This window comes from Mandrillus leucophaeus, unplaced genomic scaffold (assembly GCF_000951045.1).
Source record: "Mandrillus leucophaeus isolate KB7577 unplaced genomic scaffold, Mleu.le_1.0 Scaffold1433, whole genome shotgun sequence".
NCBI lineage: Eukaryota > Metazoa > Chordata > Mammalia > Primates > Cercopithecidae > Mandrillus > Mandrillus leucophaeus.
Window position 1 is genome coordinate 221,875 of NW_012101403.1, and position 17,156 is coordinate 239,030.

Below are 17,156 nucleotides of genomic sequence, written 5' to 3' on the forward strand. Positions count from 1 at the left end.
TATCCAGCATCACCTGTTTATTCCTGAGGGTCAATATGCATAAACTCCTCGAAGGAGACAAATAGCTATTTTTTTACTCTTGCTAACCAGAAATTTCTCACCTAGTAGTCTTCTATTATTTGATTATATACCTGTTTAACATAAACACTGTAAATTCATAGATTATTCATAAAATTATTGAGCTATATACTTATATATAGATCTATAATTGTTTTTCTCAGTTATGTAAACATATAAGTATACACATATATTGACATGTCAGATAGCCACACATATATACTGATGGCAGTAGAAAATTTGTAAACCTTCATTTTTCTTTATTCTAAATCCATCATTTTCCTTCTGCTCCCTAATGGGTTTTCTTGTGCATTTCCTAGGGTGACTGCATCCCATGTTGGAAGCCACTGCTCTAATCCATGGTGGTAATCAGAAAATTCTTTTTAAGCTGCTGCTTCTCAAGAATATTTTTTTTACTTCTGAGATAAGTGATAAATGAGTTAAAGGAGTTATAATTGGTGTTATAGCATATATTTGTTTTTTATTTTCCATTTTCTCCACCAAAAGTAAGTTCTATGTTTGAACTTTGTTCTTCTTATTCTCCAGTGGTACTCCCAGCACCTGGAACATATTTTCTATGCTACTGTTTTTTAATAGGCATGTGTCTTCTAATGATAGGCATCAGCACAGGTAGGATGAATAAGAAGTGTAAAACAATATTTGTGAGGTTGACAGTATTTCTAACATGTCCATACCACACTTGAAAGTATAGGTGGCCATCTATTTTGCCTCGTAGAGAGGTGACCCTTGTTAAGGATTGAATATAGGGTAGATCCTAGAAACAAAACTCTCTGATGGCTGTTGATATTTGGCTTCTTAATTTAAAAAGTTTACTATTGAGTTCTTAAAGGAAGATCCTAGATTTTATCACTCTATCCTATTACAGTGAACAAAATGGCTTCCTTTTTCAAAGGACAACAAAAGTAGAAACCTAAAGTGTGTAGATCACAAATAAAATCCTACAATCCTAAGAACATTGAAGTGTATGATGACAACATTGTGTTTAGAAACCACAAAGTGATTAAATATCACACAGCATTGTCCATTGATGCTTCCATTATGTAGCCTTCTAATATGCAGGACCTGAGAAGCCTGGCTTACAAGAATACTTTCTTTTCTGTAGCATACAGTGACATAAGGACCTTTGTGCTTTTCACTGGAAAGCTTATAAAAATTCTCAGAAAATGATACCATTGCATATTTTACTGACATTAAGAAAAGCACCAGATTGTTAAAAGTTATAATTCAAATTATTACAATTTTAAGATTAATTCATACAAAAATAATTTAAGAACTGAAGGCTTTTTTTCCCTACCTTTAACCATTCTTGTTGGAGTTTATCCCATTCAGAGAAAGAATCCCAGAGCAGTTGTTTGAGCTTCAGTTCAGCACTGACTTCTTCCAAAGCTTCAAACTTGGACACTTCTACCTTTAAAAATGTAGTACACAAAATGCGCAATTTAGTTTTCAGATATAATGAGCATATGCTATTCTCCTATTAGTAATTTTTGGTACAGTGATTGCTTGGCAGAATGTGCATCCTAAATGGATTAAGAAAAGGAGCACTAGAAACAAATGAAGAAAAAAAGAAAACTCCATAAAACCCCACATATATTAGAATTTCCATTACAGTAACAAAATATAACTCCTGGTATTTCCTTAGAACTTAAATATTCTCCAAAGACATAAATATTATAAGAGTAACACAGGCATTCTTCTTTGAGTTGGATTATATATGCACATATATGTTAGGGCTTCTAGGGAAAGCCGATGAGTCTTTAGAGGCACTGATTTCTATTGGGCTTCTGTACTTAAATGGCAGAAGATGATGATGACTGTGCGGTAGCTGGTGGGGAAGATGGTGAAGTTTAAGATGGAGAGGACAGCATGGTTTCTGATTCTTTTCTAAACACGGACTTTATATGAACCCCATGGAGAGTAAGGGTGTAAGAAAATCTGAAGAATGTGTTTTCATGAGAAGTGTTTTAAGATTGCCTTGGCTCAAACTGGGGAAACTTTCAGGGAGTTGGTTACACAGAAATTCTTGGACTTTGACATTAGGAATTTAGTCTTGTCTTCCATTAAGAGTCGCAAATGATTTCCTGCAACCTAGATTAGTTAGGCTTTCACGCCTATTCTCCAAATAATTGAGAGCCACAGAAGGAAGGCTAGATCAGAGGCAATCAGGAAGGAATCAGTCATGAAGTCATAGACAGGGAAGATGGAAGGAGGAAGATACACTTTCATTTCAGGTTCTGTGTTTTTTAAAAATTAATTTTTTAACTTTTCTTTTTATTGTGGTAAAAACCACATTAATAAGATCTATTCTTTTAATAAATTTTTAAGTGTAAAGTACAGTAATGCTAATATAATAATGTTAACAATGTTATTTAATGTACTTTTTCTAATACTTTTTCACGTTGCACAACTGAAACTTTATACACCTAGAACAACTCCTCATTTCCTCCTCATCCTAGCCTCTGGAAACCACCGTTCCACTTTCTGCATATATGAGTTTGACTACTTTAGATATCTCATATAAATGAGATCATGCAGTATTTGTCCTTTTGTAGCTGGCTTATTTCACTAAGAATAATGTCCTCCAGGTTCATCCATGCTGTGGCATAGCAGGGTTTTCTTCTTTTGTGAGGCTGAGTAAAATTCTATGTTATGTAGATACCACATTTTCTTTATCCATTCATCTGCTGATGGACATTTTAAGTTGTTTCCTTATCTTGGCTATTGAGAATAATGCTGCAATGAACATGGGAGTACAAATATATCTTTAAGAGCCTGATTAAATTATTTGGGATATATGCTCATAAATGGGATCATTGGGTCATTTTTAATTTTTTTAATTTTTGAGGAGCCACCGTGCTGTTTTCCATAGTGTTCGCACCATTCTACATTCTCATCTACAGTGTAAAGGATTCCAATTTCCACACATCCTTGCCAATATTTATCATTCATTTTATTTTTGTAATGGCCATTCTAACAGATGTGAGGTGATACCTTCTTGTAGTTTGATTTTAATTTCCCTGATGATTACTGATGTTGGGTGTCTTTTCACATGCCTATTGACCATTTGTATGTCTTCTTTAGAGAAATGTTCATTCAAGTCCTTTGTCCATTTTAAAAACGGTTTTTTTTTTTTTTTTGGCTATTGTGTTGTAGGAGTTCCTTATATATAAGGAGTTTAGATAATAACCTCTTATCAAGTATATAATTTGCAAATTTTTTCCCTCATTCTGTATGTTGCCTTTTTACTCTGTTGATTGTTCCCTTTGCTTTGCAGAAGCTGTTTAGTTTGATGTAGTTCCACTTGTCTATTTCTGTTTTTGTTGCATTGGTTTTTGGTGTCACATCCAAGAAATCATAGCCAAGGCCAATGTCATGAAGATTTCTCCTACATTTTCCTCTAGGAATTTTATAGTTTTAGGTCTTTTAAGTCTTTAACCCATTTGTTTTGAACTGATTTTTGTGTAAGGGTTCAGCTTCATTCTTTTGCATGTGAATATCCAGTTCCTTAACACCATTTGTTGAAGAGACTATCCTTTCCCTGTTGTGAATTTTTGGCACCTTTGCCAAAGATGAGTTGACCATATTTGTTGATTTATTTTGGGGCTTTCCATTCTGTTTCATTGGTCTATATGTCTGAATGTATGCTAGTACCACACTATTTTAATTACTATAGCTTTGTAATATGTTTTTAGATTAGGAAGTGTGAGGCCTCTAGCTTTTTTCTTGTTTCTCAAAATTGCATTGGGTACTCGAGGTCCTCTGTGGTTCCCTAAAAATTTTAGAATTTGTTTTCAATATTTCTTTAAAAATGTCATTGGGAATTTGATAAAGATTGCATTGAATGTATAGGTCACTTTGGGTAGTACAGGTATTTTGACAATATTAAGTGGTCTAATCAATGAACATGGGATATCTTTCGATTTATTTGTGTATTATTTCATTTCTTTCATCACAGTTTTTTAGTTTTCAGTGTGTGAGTCTTTCACCTCCTAGGTTAAGTTTGTTTCTACTTTATTATTATTATTTTTGATTCTGTTGTAAATGGCATGCTATTTTTTATGCTATTTGGATTGTTATTTATGCTATTTCTTTATTTTTATGCTATTTCTTTATCTTTTGGATTGTTTGTTGTTAGTATATAGAAATGCAACTAATTCATGTAAGTTGATTTTGTATTCTGCAACTTTACTGAGTTTATTTATTAGTTTTAATTTTTTCCCCAGGGAGTTTTAGAGTTTTCTACACATAAGATACCTAGAATATTCTGGATCCTGTCACTACTCCAAGACAGGTGATATAGAAGTTTGTCCCTTGAGCAGTCCCCTGATAATGTATCACATTGGGCAGCCACTTCAAATCTTTCCCTGTCCAGGTAGAAGCTGAGATTTGGGAATTCTTGCTTGCTTACTCTGCACTGAGTCAGGGGTGGTGGGAGGGGTGTTAATGGCTAGTGAGTGTAAACTGGTAGAAACTGTTGCTTTTGTTCTCAGTGGTTCCAACCTGGGGCCTTTCCTGTCCATAATCAAATTCAGGCAAGAGAGAAACCAGTCTCTCAGGCAGACCCCTAAAGTGTCAGAATGCCGTATATTCCATCCAGTCTGTCTTTCCCTCCCTCACCAGGGAGAAGCTGAGAACTTCCTCCTAACTCTGTAGCACTGTGCTGGGGGCAGGAATCACAGTGAAAGGGTGTTAGAAATTATTCTACTGGCTTCAATCAGCTGATTTTATACTTGCCCAGGATGCAAGAGACTCTCAACTTGCCTTTGTATTTCTGACAAAATAAGTTGGTTCAGGGGTTGTTGAGTCAGTGTGTCCAAGGGAAAAAGGAGGGGCTGGGGCTTCATACTCTGCTGTCTTGCTGACAGGACCAATGATATTCTTTCTTACTCAAGGAGTGCTCACATGTGAGTTGTAGCTTTTTTTTTTTTGAAATGGAGCCTTGCTCACACTGTCACCCAGGTTGGAGTGCAGTGGTACGATCTCGGCTCACTGCAACCTCCGCCTCCTGGGTTCAAGTGATTCTCCTGCCTCAGCCTCCCAAGTAGCTGGGATTACAGGCACCTGCCACCATGCCTAGCTAATTTTTCTTATTTTTAGTAGAGATGGGGTTTCATCATGTTGGCCAGGCTGGTCTCGAACTCCTGACCTCGTGATTTGCCAGGCTTGGCCTCCCAAAGTGCTGGGATTACAGGTGTGAGCCACCGTGCCCGGCCAAGTTGTAGCTTTTTATCAAGTAGTATTTCCTCCATACCTTGCTCCTTACTACATACCTTCCTGTCTTGTAGGTCAGTTAACTCAACCTGGGAACAACTTTGAACTCTAGTTCCTACACACAAATCTGCCTCAAGTATCACCAGCCTTATTGGCTGGTATCAAGTTCATAATTTTCAGATTTCTCTACCAATCCCTGGACCCTGGAGTAGACAGCATGTCAGATCACTTTCTGATCATCCATCTGGGGCTCTGAAAAGACAGGTGCATTCCCCTGTGAGGTTCAAGTATGTTCCTCCAATATATTTGGGGAGACCAGCGGCATCTTCCTTATTGCTAGGGGCTCCCTGGTTTTGTCCATAGGAATATTTTCTTTTCTATTCTCTTTTCTTGTTGTTGGTCTCTCTAAAAGCTATTGAAAGCATCTGCATCTCTTGACCTTTTCTCTTCATGTTTTTTGAGAGACTTCTTTTAGTCTTTCAAATATACCCTTCTTTATTTCTATTTTTTTATTTTTTAAGACAGGGTCTCTGTCACCCAGGCTGGAGTGCAGTGTCACGATCTTGACTCACTGCAACCTCCGCCTCCTGGGCTCAAGTGATCCCCCCCGTTTAGCCTCCCAAGTACCTGGGACTACAGGTGTGTGACACCATGCCTGGGTAATTTTTGTATTTTTAGTAGTGATGTGGTTTCACTATGTTAGTCAGGCTGGTCTCAAACTCAAGAGCTTAAGTGATCCAACCACCTCGGCCTCCCAAAGTGCTGGGATTACAGGCATAAGCCACTGCTCCTGGTCCTCAAATCCACCCTTTTACAACCATTTGTCCCTGGCTTAGCTGGGGATGTCATTTTTATCAAATTGGCACATAAAACCAGTGTAAATCAGGTAATATTAATGGAATCATAACATACATATGAATGTAAAGGAAACCTGAATATTATTTAAGAAAGGATAGTGTGGTTTTAATTGACCACATTTAAAAATCCACTTATATTTTAACATAGAAAGTACAGTTCCTTGTCTGAAAGTTTTGCATAATTCACAATTATTTTAATAAGAAAGATATTTGGTATCTCATGTGTATTAGTCTTTAAACACTTCAAAGGCAGGGAACATATCATATTTTGTATTTGAGACTATTTGTAGCATGCTGACTAGCACATAGTTGTCCAAATATTGAATGTTTACAGTTACATTATTGAAGTCCTTGTGCATATATGCCATTTCTATACACACATTTCTAAGACAGATGGTGTAAAACTGTCATTACCTTAAAATTCTTCTGATAGGACTTATACCGAAATGCACGTTTCTGAAGATCAGCCAGAACAGATTGCAGATTATTCAATATGAGCCTTATTTTGTCTTGGTCAGCAGAGATATCTAAAATCTGTGGATCCTGTAAATTTAAGACAGTTTTTGGTTAGCCATTCCTGCTTTTTGATAAAGATCAATTAAATTAAATGAATTAATAAACATTTTTAAAAAGATTCCTTTAATTCTCTTTTCTTTTTGATTTTTAGAAATGATGTTTAAAACTGTTGCTTTCCTGAATTTTAAACCAATGCATAGACATTATAAAAAGTACGCATTTGTATAAAGTGCCATGGAGATAAAATTGTTTTAAAACATTACCTAATATATTCTTCCTCATCTGCTTTCATTTCCTACACTTCTTCAACCAACGTGACCTCAGATAAGCAGAGGTGAATGCAACAGGGAAGAGAAGGAAGGGGATATGATATAAGGTAAATTTCCACTATACAATAAAGGAATGGAAAGGCCTTTGTATTCTAATATGATAGAAGAGAGAAAATGAAAAACATAAATGGCAAGACATACGTTTTATGGCTGACCTGTTAGGATTGAAACCCCAGTGAATGGGAATGGAATAGTTCAGGAGCAAAGCAAAAGCACGTAACTAGGTTTGGGATAATCTGAGAAAACTGAAGGAATTTGAGAACCATTATAGCCATAGCTCAGGGAGGCTAGTTAGTCCATGTCTTAGTCAGCATGGCCATGCATTCAAATTGGCAACGTGCTCTAGATTAGTAAAAGCCAAGGGATGTGTCCAGGAAGAAGGGGCTTATATTGACATTCTGGTGTCTTGTGACTTGGTATGATATACAGGGAATCCTGAAGTTCTCATGTGTCTTGATTCTGGTAGTGGGAACTGTTGTGAGAACTGATGGACCAGAAGATGTCTGAGGCCAGGATGAGAAAGCTACAGATTACTTGGGACTGTAGGTTATGGAAGCAATGATGGATTGCAGCATAGGGGCTAGCATGGTGCCTAAAGAACCAGGAAAGACCCTTAGTTAACAGCAACCGGGACAACCAGGTGCAGCCCAGCCAAACTGCACTGGAAGCTGCTATGGCCCAGAAGGTAGCATGAAGAACAGACGACCTGCCTCCCCCATCTATTCACCACGAGGGAATGCAAGCTTCCCTTTATGGGGCAATAGGTAGGACGGGATGGTGGCATAGGTGGCCCAATAGGAAGTTTAGATTTTCAGTTGAATTAAAATCTATTCAAAAGAGACCCAGGTAGAATGGAACAGACATTTCAAACTGAAATAAATTATTATTAATGGTCACATTTAGGTTTTCTCCTGAATTCCCCACAACAGCAGGGATGAGGGTCTTGATAGCAAGAGAGTATCATTTATGGAAATGATGAAGTTACAGTCCTTTGCCCAAGAGAATTAACTTCAAACTTTCTACAGAAAAAGCACTAGTTAGAATGAGCCCACGCTTTCATTTTGTGTATGTGCATCATGCTATTTAAAATGCATGATTTGCATGCAGATATTAATTGCAGCACTATCCACAATAGCAAAGACATGCAATCAATCTAAATGCCAATCAATATCAGATTGGATAAAAAGAATCTGGTACATATACACCATGGAACACTATGAAGCCATAAAAAAGAACAAGACTATGTCCTTTGCAGGAATACGGATGGAACTGGAGGCCATTATTCATAGCAAATTAATGCAGGAATATAAAAGCAAGTATTGCATGTTCTCACTTATAAGTGAAAGCTAAATGATGAGAACACATGGACGCAAAGAGAGGAACAACAGACACTGGGGCCTACCTGAGAGTGGAGGTTGGGAGGAGGGAGAGGATCAGAAAAAAATATCTATTGTGTACTAGGCCTGGTACCTGGGTGACAAAATAACCTATGCAGCAAATCTCTGAGACATGAGTTTACCTATATAACAAACCTACACATGTATCCCTGAACCCAAAATAAAAGTTTTTTAAAAAATAAAAAATGCATGATTATACATCAAGCATGTGCTGGCACTTTTGCTTTCTCTAATGATCTATGCATACATAAATATTCATACTTTTTAACGGTATGCTGTGTATAGAATACAGTATATGGTACAGCAATTAATAGCAGACTATTAACCATTGACAGTAGACTGCTTAAGCTTGAATCCAAATTCCTCCATTTAGTAACTGTGTGACCCTCAGCAAATTACTTAACCCTGTACTCTAATTTCCTTTTCTGTAAAATGTGAATAATAAAACCCTAAAGTGTTCTGAGATTTAAATGAGTTAAAACATGAAAACATACATAAGAATATTTCTAGGACTATTACTCATCATTGCCCAAAATGGTAAATAATCCCAATTTCCATCACCCATGAAATGAATCATTGTAAAATACAATAAAATACTACATAGCAATAAACATGAATAAACTACATCCACAAATAGCAATATGGATAAATCTTAGGAACATATCAAAATAAAATAAAGGGCACACTGTGTGGTTCTAATTAATAGAAGTTCAAAAATAGGAAATTTATAGCATTCCTGCTCCAGATGGCCTGCCACTGCCAACACGCCTGCTGCAGGAGGGAGGCATGGCTGCGGCTGCACACTCCATGGAGCCAGTGGGAGTTAGTGACAAGTGGGAGCCTGTCCCTTCCAAGCTGGGGTGGGAGTTGCTCGGGTGCAGCTGTAGCCACTCAAACTGTTGCTGTAGACTCAGGCAGTCCTGTGCTCTTGGGGGCATGGGAAGACCCCTCTGCCCTCGCAGGCTTGGAAGTGCCTGCTTCCGCTGCCTGGTCTCTCCCTGCTCTGATCTTGGAAGGGAGAGAGGCCAGGCAGTGGGAGAAGGCACTTCTTCGATCTTCTCTGATCTCGGAGCAGTCAGGGCCCAGCCCCGTTGCCATGAACAGCAGCAGGAGGCAGACAGATTCCTGGATGGAAGGGGGTAGGTCCCCGGTGAGGCCCCACGTTGGTCTGAAGGCTGGGGGCTGGGCTGCCAGTCCCACAGACTGGAGCAGGAACTTGTGATGCTTTTTCCAGCCTGCCCATCATCCCCCATGGGCCCATCAGTGTACACTTCCTCCTCTCTGAGGTCCATAAAAGCCCTGGGCTCAGCCAGAGCTGAGCAGACAATGGGACACCCAGCAGCAGAGGGGAGCTACCCTCTCTGCTGAGAACTTCAGAGACCTGCAGAGATGTCATCGGGGCTACCAGTTGCAGAGAGTAGCAACCCACTTCAGGGCCTCCTGTCTGCTAGAAGCTGGGCATACATTGGGACAACCAGCTGCAGAGAGGAGCTATCCTGTCCAGGCCTTCTCTCTGCTCAAAGCTGCAGAGATGATGGGACAACCCGCCTGCAGAGAGGAGCCACCCATTCCAGAGTCTCCTCTCTGCTGAGAGCTGAACACTCAATGGGATCACCTGCCTAGAGAGGAGCTACCCACTGCGGATCTCCTCTGAGCTGTTCTACTGAATAAAGCTCCTCTTCATCTTGTTCACCCTCCACTTGTCTGCATACCTCATTCTTCTTAGATACAGGACAAGAACTCAGGCAAAGGTGCTACCGGCCACAGAGGTTTCCAGCCAGAAAAATGACACCCCAAAGATCCCATAACAAAAGGATTAGTAATTAGGAGGGGACACTAAGGGTATCATAATGCTTTACTGACTTGAGTAGTGGATGCATAGATGTGTTTATTTTCAGATAATTCATTGAGTTGTACAGTAATTAGTTTTGTACACTTTTGTCTGTAAGAAAATACAAAAGTGCTTCAATACAAAAGTAAAAACAATGCCAAGTCCTTCGAACACTGGTTGACAAAGAGGAAGCACACAATGTGAGCTGTTTTTACATTTCCATGTTAACACATGTAAAGGTATACTGTAATCTTTAATGTCTGTACTATATTCTTTTGAGTCAGTGTACCCTATATCTTTTCTATGGTAAAAGTGGTACAAGGTAACTAAATATTCTTCACTACTAATTATCAATGTATACTCCGTCTCTTCCTAAATGAGAATTTTCTAACATACTAGCAAAGTTTATTTTCATTTTTTATTTAGCTTTTAGTTTAAGTTCAGGGATATATGTGCAGGTTTGTTATACAGTTAAAATTGTGTTATGGGGGTTTGTTATATGAATTATTTCATCACCCAGGTATTATGCAAACTTTAAAATCGTGACAATAGCTATAAAATGTGCTAACAAGTCGTTAAAACTCTTCAAAATAAAAAATACAAGTTAGGACTAGAATTTAATTGGCTAAATTCAATTTTAATATTACATACATGCTTTGTGATAGTCTGAAATGTATTCACTACTTAAAGCGAGATTTTGAAACATTAATTTTTAAGTAGCAGCTCAAAGACATTGTTGCTTGGTTAGAACAAAACTACAAAAAACTAAAGCTACATCAGTTAAATGTGTTCTCTAAATGGTTTGAAGAGTAGTCTTAATTATTCTCACCACAAAAAATGATGTATATGAGGTGACAGACACATTAATTAGCTTAACACTTTCACAATGTATACGTATATCGAAATATCACATTACATATTGTAAATATATACAATTTTTATTTGTTGACTATAATAAACAAATGTAATAGTAAAACTTTGCATAGATTATTTTTACAAAATAATGATTTAACTTACCTGCGCTTGCAGTTTTACTTCATTCACTTCGTTGTTTAATTCTTCAAGATCACTACCCAAATGCACACAAAATTGCTTAATGCTTGATTCTCTATCACCCACTGATTTATCAATGGCATTCCGAACAGCAACAATGGATGGCTTCATAGTTGCAAAAACAGCAAAGTCTTCAGGAGGTGTGGGTACCTGATATTGTTCAATAAGCTTGTACATTTGAGTCACTATATTCCCTTCATCTTCAAGGCTTTCAATCTAAATGGAAACATAGTTTGCTCATTAAATGTAACAGAGTCCTAGTTCAGTCTTGAAGTTTGTTCTAATAGGAGACAGCCACTGTACAATATGGACATTTTATTAGTCTGTTCTGCCACTGCTAATAAAGACATATCCGAGACTGGGTAATTTATAAAAGAAAGGTTTAATGGACTCACAGTTCCACATGGCTGGGGAGGACTCACAATCATGGCTAAAGACAAGGGAGAAGCAAAGGCATGTCTTACATGGCGGCAGGCAAGATAACTTGTGCAGGGGAACTCCCATTTATAAAAACCATCAGATCTCATGAGACTTATTCACTAACATGAGAACAGTATGGGGGAAACCACCCCCATGATTCAATTATCTCCACCCGGCCCCATCTTTGACATGTAGGAATTCAGTTCAAGGTGAGATTTGGGTGGAGACACAGCCAAACCATATCAAACATCAAACTGTGAATAGTCAGCACAGAAGGAGTGTATTATAATGTAACAGTCAAATTGGCTAAAGCCTGCTAGAAGATAGTCATTGCTATAATACAGGTAATCAGGTTAGGAGGTAAATTATTCAGAGCTGGGCTCTTATAAATGTTTCCTCTTTCTTTCTGTTTTGTTCTTTTGTTGTAGTAAACAGTGCCAATATTTAAAGTTTTCTAAGAAAACATGTGCTGTGCGGTTGTTCAGCTGTAGTATCTGAGCTTCTAGGCATGTGTGATGGGCAGTGATCATCCCAGAGCAGCCAGAGGGATCGACAAGCTGTGGACTTGGCTGCATAGGTTTAGAACCCAGATCTATGGTGAGATTCCCACTATCCCTTAATAAATTATTTTACCACAGCCCAATGACTACTAAACATCTTCACTTTGATTTCTTACTTTCAGTGGACAGTATTGCTTGTCTTTCCTAATTTTCTGGCAAGGGATCCCCCAGTTTTGGGAAAGTTCCTTACCCCCAGCTCTGCCACATGGTTATAGAGGGAGCAGACATTTTCATACTAGTTGGCCCAATTTCCTGGCCACAGGCTGAACCAAGGACCATCAAACTGTGATCTAAAGAACTTAGCTCAGTCTGACCTTTCTCTTGAACACAGGAAGAGTTAGGACTGAGGCCATTTACTTTCATGTGGAAACAGAACAGGTCATTAACATGAGAAGATAACCGCAGACAGGTTTTTAGAGAAATAGTTCTCAATCTTTAGCTTCCATGGCAATGACCTTGGAAAGCTTGTTAAAACAAATTGCTGAGCCCCTCCCAAGAGTGTCTGATTCAAAAGGTCTAGCAAGTCATAAAAACACTGTAGTCATGGAGGGTGGGTCCCAAGAATGAACATTTCTAACCCATTCTCAGGTGATGCTGCTGCTGCTGATTTGGAGTCCCCGTTCGGGAACCATGGTTCTGGAGGAGCAGAGATGAGAGAAGGAGAGAGGCCTTTTTGTAAAGGCCTGGCTCTATCCACACTTTAGGATTCTGAAAGATATTCCTGCAAACTTAGAATAAATCTTCCCATTTTTCTAAGCTATTTATGTGAGTTTTTGTGACTTTCAACCAAAATTTCTAACACCTCGAACAAATTATGTATAGAACTAAGTCTCTCTACATCAAGATCTGTTCATCTTCCTCTATTTCCTCTATTTTGGGTGAGTATATATCCAGATTTCTCTGGGAATGTCCTGGGTTTACACTTATTGTCCTAGTACAATGATTAATAGTGTCTCTTTCACTCTCAGAAAAACGTACTGATCAGACAATGAATTATGTAGCCTACCCTCCCTATATTGGTATGAAATTGCTAAATACCCATTCCCTGCAGAATGATACCTATAAGTCACCTCATTTTCCTCTCACTGTCCCCTCATTCAGTTGCCCATCAAGTCCTTTCAATTCTACTTAACATATTTGTAATTAATTTCTTGTCTCCTATCTTTGAATAGCTACATAGAGTTCATCAACTTTCAACCAAACATTCTTTCTCCATAGCATATCAATTGCTAAATCCTGTTTTTGTCACGTTGCCTCCTGTCTTTGCACATAGCTTTCCCTCTCCCTGGAATGCCTACCTGAATGTTTCATGTATTTTATGACAGCTTAAATATGCCATCCTCCACACAGCCTTCTGTAACCCATAGGCAAGAATTACTACAAACTTCCCAGTGCTACAACAGTATCTTATACCTATGCCCATTTTATCAAAATTATCTGCTTGCATTCAAGACTCAACTTCTTTAAAGCAGGTTTATTCATTGTAATTTTTGCACCCTGCTAAGTGGTGTTCACTAAACTTGCTGACTGAATGAATGAAGATCCAGAAAAAGTTTCTGTGTGTGCAGAAAATCTCCCTAAAGGAAATTGCTTTCCAAACACACCATCCAGCAAACACAGACAACTTCCTGGAGATAGGACACAGTCTATGTTTTCTGCATACTGCATCAACTTGCTGTTCTGGAACCACAAGGTGATAGCAGCTGACCCTCTGCAGCCATTGATTATGATGTGACCCTACCTTCCTGACATAGTTTATAGAACAGCATAGGAGCTCTGAATCAATTTACTAGACCTTTAGAATCAATATTGAAAAAGAGAGATTATCTCTTTCTTGCCGACTGGCTAGACTTGCAAGCTATAGTTTGGGAGCTGCTGGTGGCCATGCTTACTGCTGTGGTAAGAAGCAGCAGAAGTAGCTGTCTGCAGAGGGAGAGAAGTGAAGCAGACCCTCAGAGAGATGCAGAGAGCAGAGATGGAAGAAAGGACTACCGGGGCTTCCTGTGACTGTCCTATTCCAGGTTCTGGTCAGTTCCTGAGCCTACTTACATTCTTGATTGGGAGTTCCATGAAGCACCCCTGAATCCTTAAGTGGGATCCCTATTTTGGCCTAAGCTTTCTCAAGTGGGTTTGGGTTATTTGTTTGAAGTGACTTAATGAATACAAACAATAATAAGTAATTCACATCTTTAGACTCCTGGGACAATTTATAAGCAAACCTGAGGAGAACCACGACCATCTGCCTTTTTGAGAAGGCATGATTTCTTGAAATGAGAAACACTGTTACTTTTGTAGTCATGTGAAATAGCATTTTTATTAATTTGGTTAATAATTTATATAACATTCATTCAGTTTACTTTTTTAATTGAAACATTTCTTCAATTTTCAGATATTTAATAAAATAATTTATCTATATTTTAAATGCCAACCTAATATGAATGAAAGTTTATGAAAAAAACCATTGGAGCCAAATGCTAGATTGCTTCCTACAGGGAAGAGGCTAAGAGGAGGAAACTAAGTTTCCAGAGAAAAAGAAGCAAAAGAGCAAAGGAGAGAGAGTGAGAGAGAGAGTGTGTGTATAAGAGAGAAAAACAGAGACCTGATTCCATCTGCATCACTTGAGTCCCCATATCCACTTTTTTCTCCCCACCTCCACCTCCCCACTTAAGCAGGTTTGTGTTGGGTTTCTTTCATTCTTAACAGTAAGTTTCCTATTAAGCAGTCAGACTTCCATTATGATTAATATCTAGATTATAATGGTATTACCATTTACTAAAAATTGGAATTCCAATAAACTATGGTTGAGAACATTGGCTTTGCAGTCAAAGAAACTCAAATCTAAATTCTAACTCTTTCACATCCATACATGTCTGTGATCTTGGATAACACATCCCGTTTTGGTTCCTGTTTCCTTATCTGCAGAGGATAAACATCAACACTTCTTAAGCTTTTGTGAGAATTAAAAACGTAATACATGTAGAAAATGTAATATGATGCCTGACTGTAAGAGTCTGATAACTGTCAGCTGGCTTTATTCCTGTGATGTAGAACATCCACTTACTTTGAAAGTGTTTCTGATATTTTGACAGCTGTCTTTCGCCCTTTAGTCCTTCACTTTTTCTTGTACTATGTCTTCCTTCCTACTACAAGATCTGGAATATTGAGTTACATGAGATAATCAACTCACCCGTTCCTGAATTTCATCAAGAAATAATAAGCTATGAACATATTCTGTGGTAGTAGTTGGAACAAACTCAAGTTTATACTCTGCATCTTGTGCCTCAAAGATAATGGCATCCACTTTTTTCTTGCTTTGACGAGGAAGCATAAAATTTAGCACCTAAGAAAGAAAATAACATGTGAACTGTAAATAATTGAATATTTTCATTTTATTATATATTTTAGACAAATCCTAATGGGACATCCGTTAAATCAGCAGGTATTGGAAGCAGCAGTGCATACGAAGAGACTTTTTTCTCATTAAATCACTGCTAGTTAAGTGTGAAAACAGGAAGGCCAGGTTTTGAAGATCATTTCTACAGCTTACCAAAAATTTTCCATAAATGCTCTAATATCTTGCAAGTATGCTTTCTGCTTCTTCATCCTATGTAGTGGACATTGTGCTGCCCTGTTCAGCATCAGTCCCACTCTTTTCATGTTGGGTGCCAGCCATGCAGTTTGAGGGAAACTGATCTCTCCTTCAGAAGCAAATATGGAGTCTGACTGATCACTTGGCAAACAGGAGCATGGCTTTTTTGGTCAAAGTGATCAGATTAAGGTTGTATCAATCCATTTTCACACTACTATAAAGAACTGCCAGAGACTGGGTAATTTATAAAGGAAACAGGTTTAATTGACTCATAGTTCAGCATGGCTGGGGAGGCCTCAGGAAACTTATACTCATGGCAGAAGGTGAAGGGGAAGCAAGGCACCTTCTTCACAAGGTGGCAGGAAGGAGAAGTATGTGACAGTGCAGGAAAAACCATGATTTATAAAACCATCAGATCTTGTGAGAATTCACTTACTGTCAGGAGAACAGCATGGGGGAAACCACCCCCATAATCCAATCACTTTCTGTCAGGTTCCTCCTTTAACACCTGGGGATTACAATTCAAGATGGGATTTGGGTGGGGACGCAAAGCTAAACCATATCATGTGTGAACCTCTGACTTTAGTTGATTCAATCAGATAAAGGCCCACACTTTTATTTATGGCTGAGAGAGATGTATACTCAGAACCCCAATCTTTCTCTTTCTCTCTCCATACAAACAAATAATTGGCTTGTGAAGCTTTTGACGATCATTTCACAAATGCCTTAGGATGAAGCCTGCACATAGGAGGTTCAGGAAAAAGAATGAAAGAATTGGTTCCTTGGTAACAACACTGAGCTACTAGATCATACCTCCTTGATATTGACCCAAACTCTGGACTTTTTAGATGCATATGCCAATAACTCTTCTGATTGCTTAAGCCAGTTTGAGCTCAGTATTCTTGGGCTTACAGTAAATTTATACCCAAATATTTCTTGAGCATACAGTAGCTAAAAAATGCTTGTTGAAATTGAATTAAATTTGCTCCAGTTATATAATAATTATATATACATAAATAAGTGTATATATATTTCTTTTTTTTTTTTTACCAGATGAAGAAATAAAACTCTAGAAGGAAGACCAATACTATACAGTTAATTAATAACAGAACATATTAACACTCAGGTCTGCACTCTTTGATACAGTGCTCTATCTTCTATCATCTATCGAAGCCAGAAAATGTTTTCTATAAGGGCCAGATAGTAAATATTTTAGATTTGCAGTCAATACAGTCTCTGTCACAACGACTAAACTTTGTCCTTCTAGGAAGAAAGCAGCCATAGATGATATGTAAATCATTGTCATGGCTGTGTT

General features: G+C 38.1%; 1 protein-coding gene across 1 annotated transcript in view; it reads right to left on the reverse strand.

The window, feature by feature from the left end:
- Positions 1–17,156, reverse strand: part of DNAH6 (dynein, axonemal, heavy chain 6) — a gene marked incomplete at its 3' end in the record, with an annotated part of 288,388 nt that overhangs the window by 202,359 nt on the left and 68,873 nt on the right. The window contains exons 14-17 of the mRNA XM_011974268.1: positions 15,440–15,592; positions 11,237–11,488; positions 6,561–6,689; positions 1,373–1,486 (exon numbers count right to left, since the gene is read on the reverse strand). Of these exons, the coding sequence (XP_011829658.1) occupies positions 1,373–1,486; positions 6,561–6,689; positions 11,237–11,488; positions 15,440–15,592 (648 nt within the window). The remainder of the gene's footprint in view (positions 1–1,372; positions 1,487–6,560; positions 6,690–11,236; positions 11,489–15,439; positions 15,593–17,156) is intronic.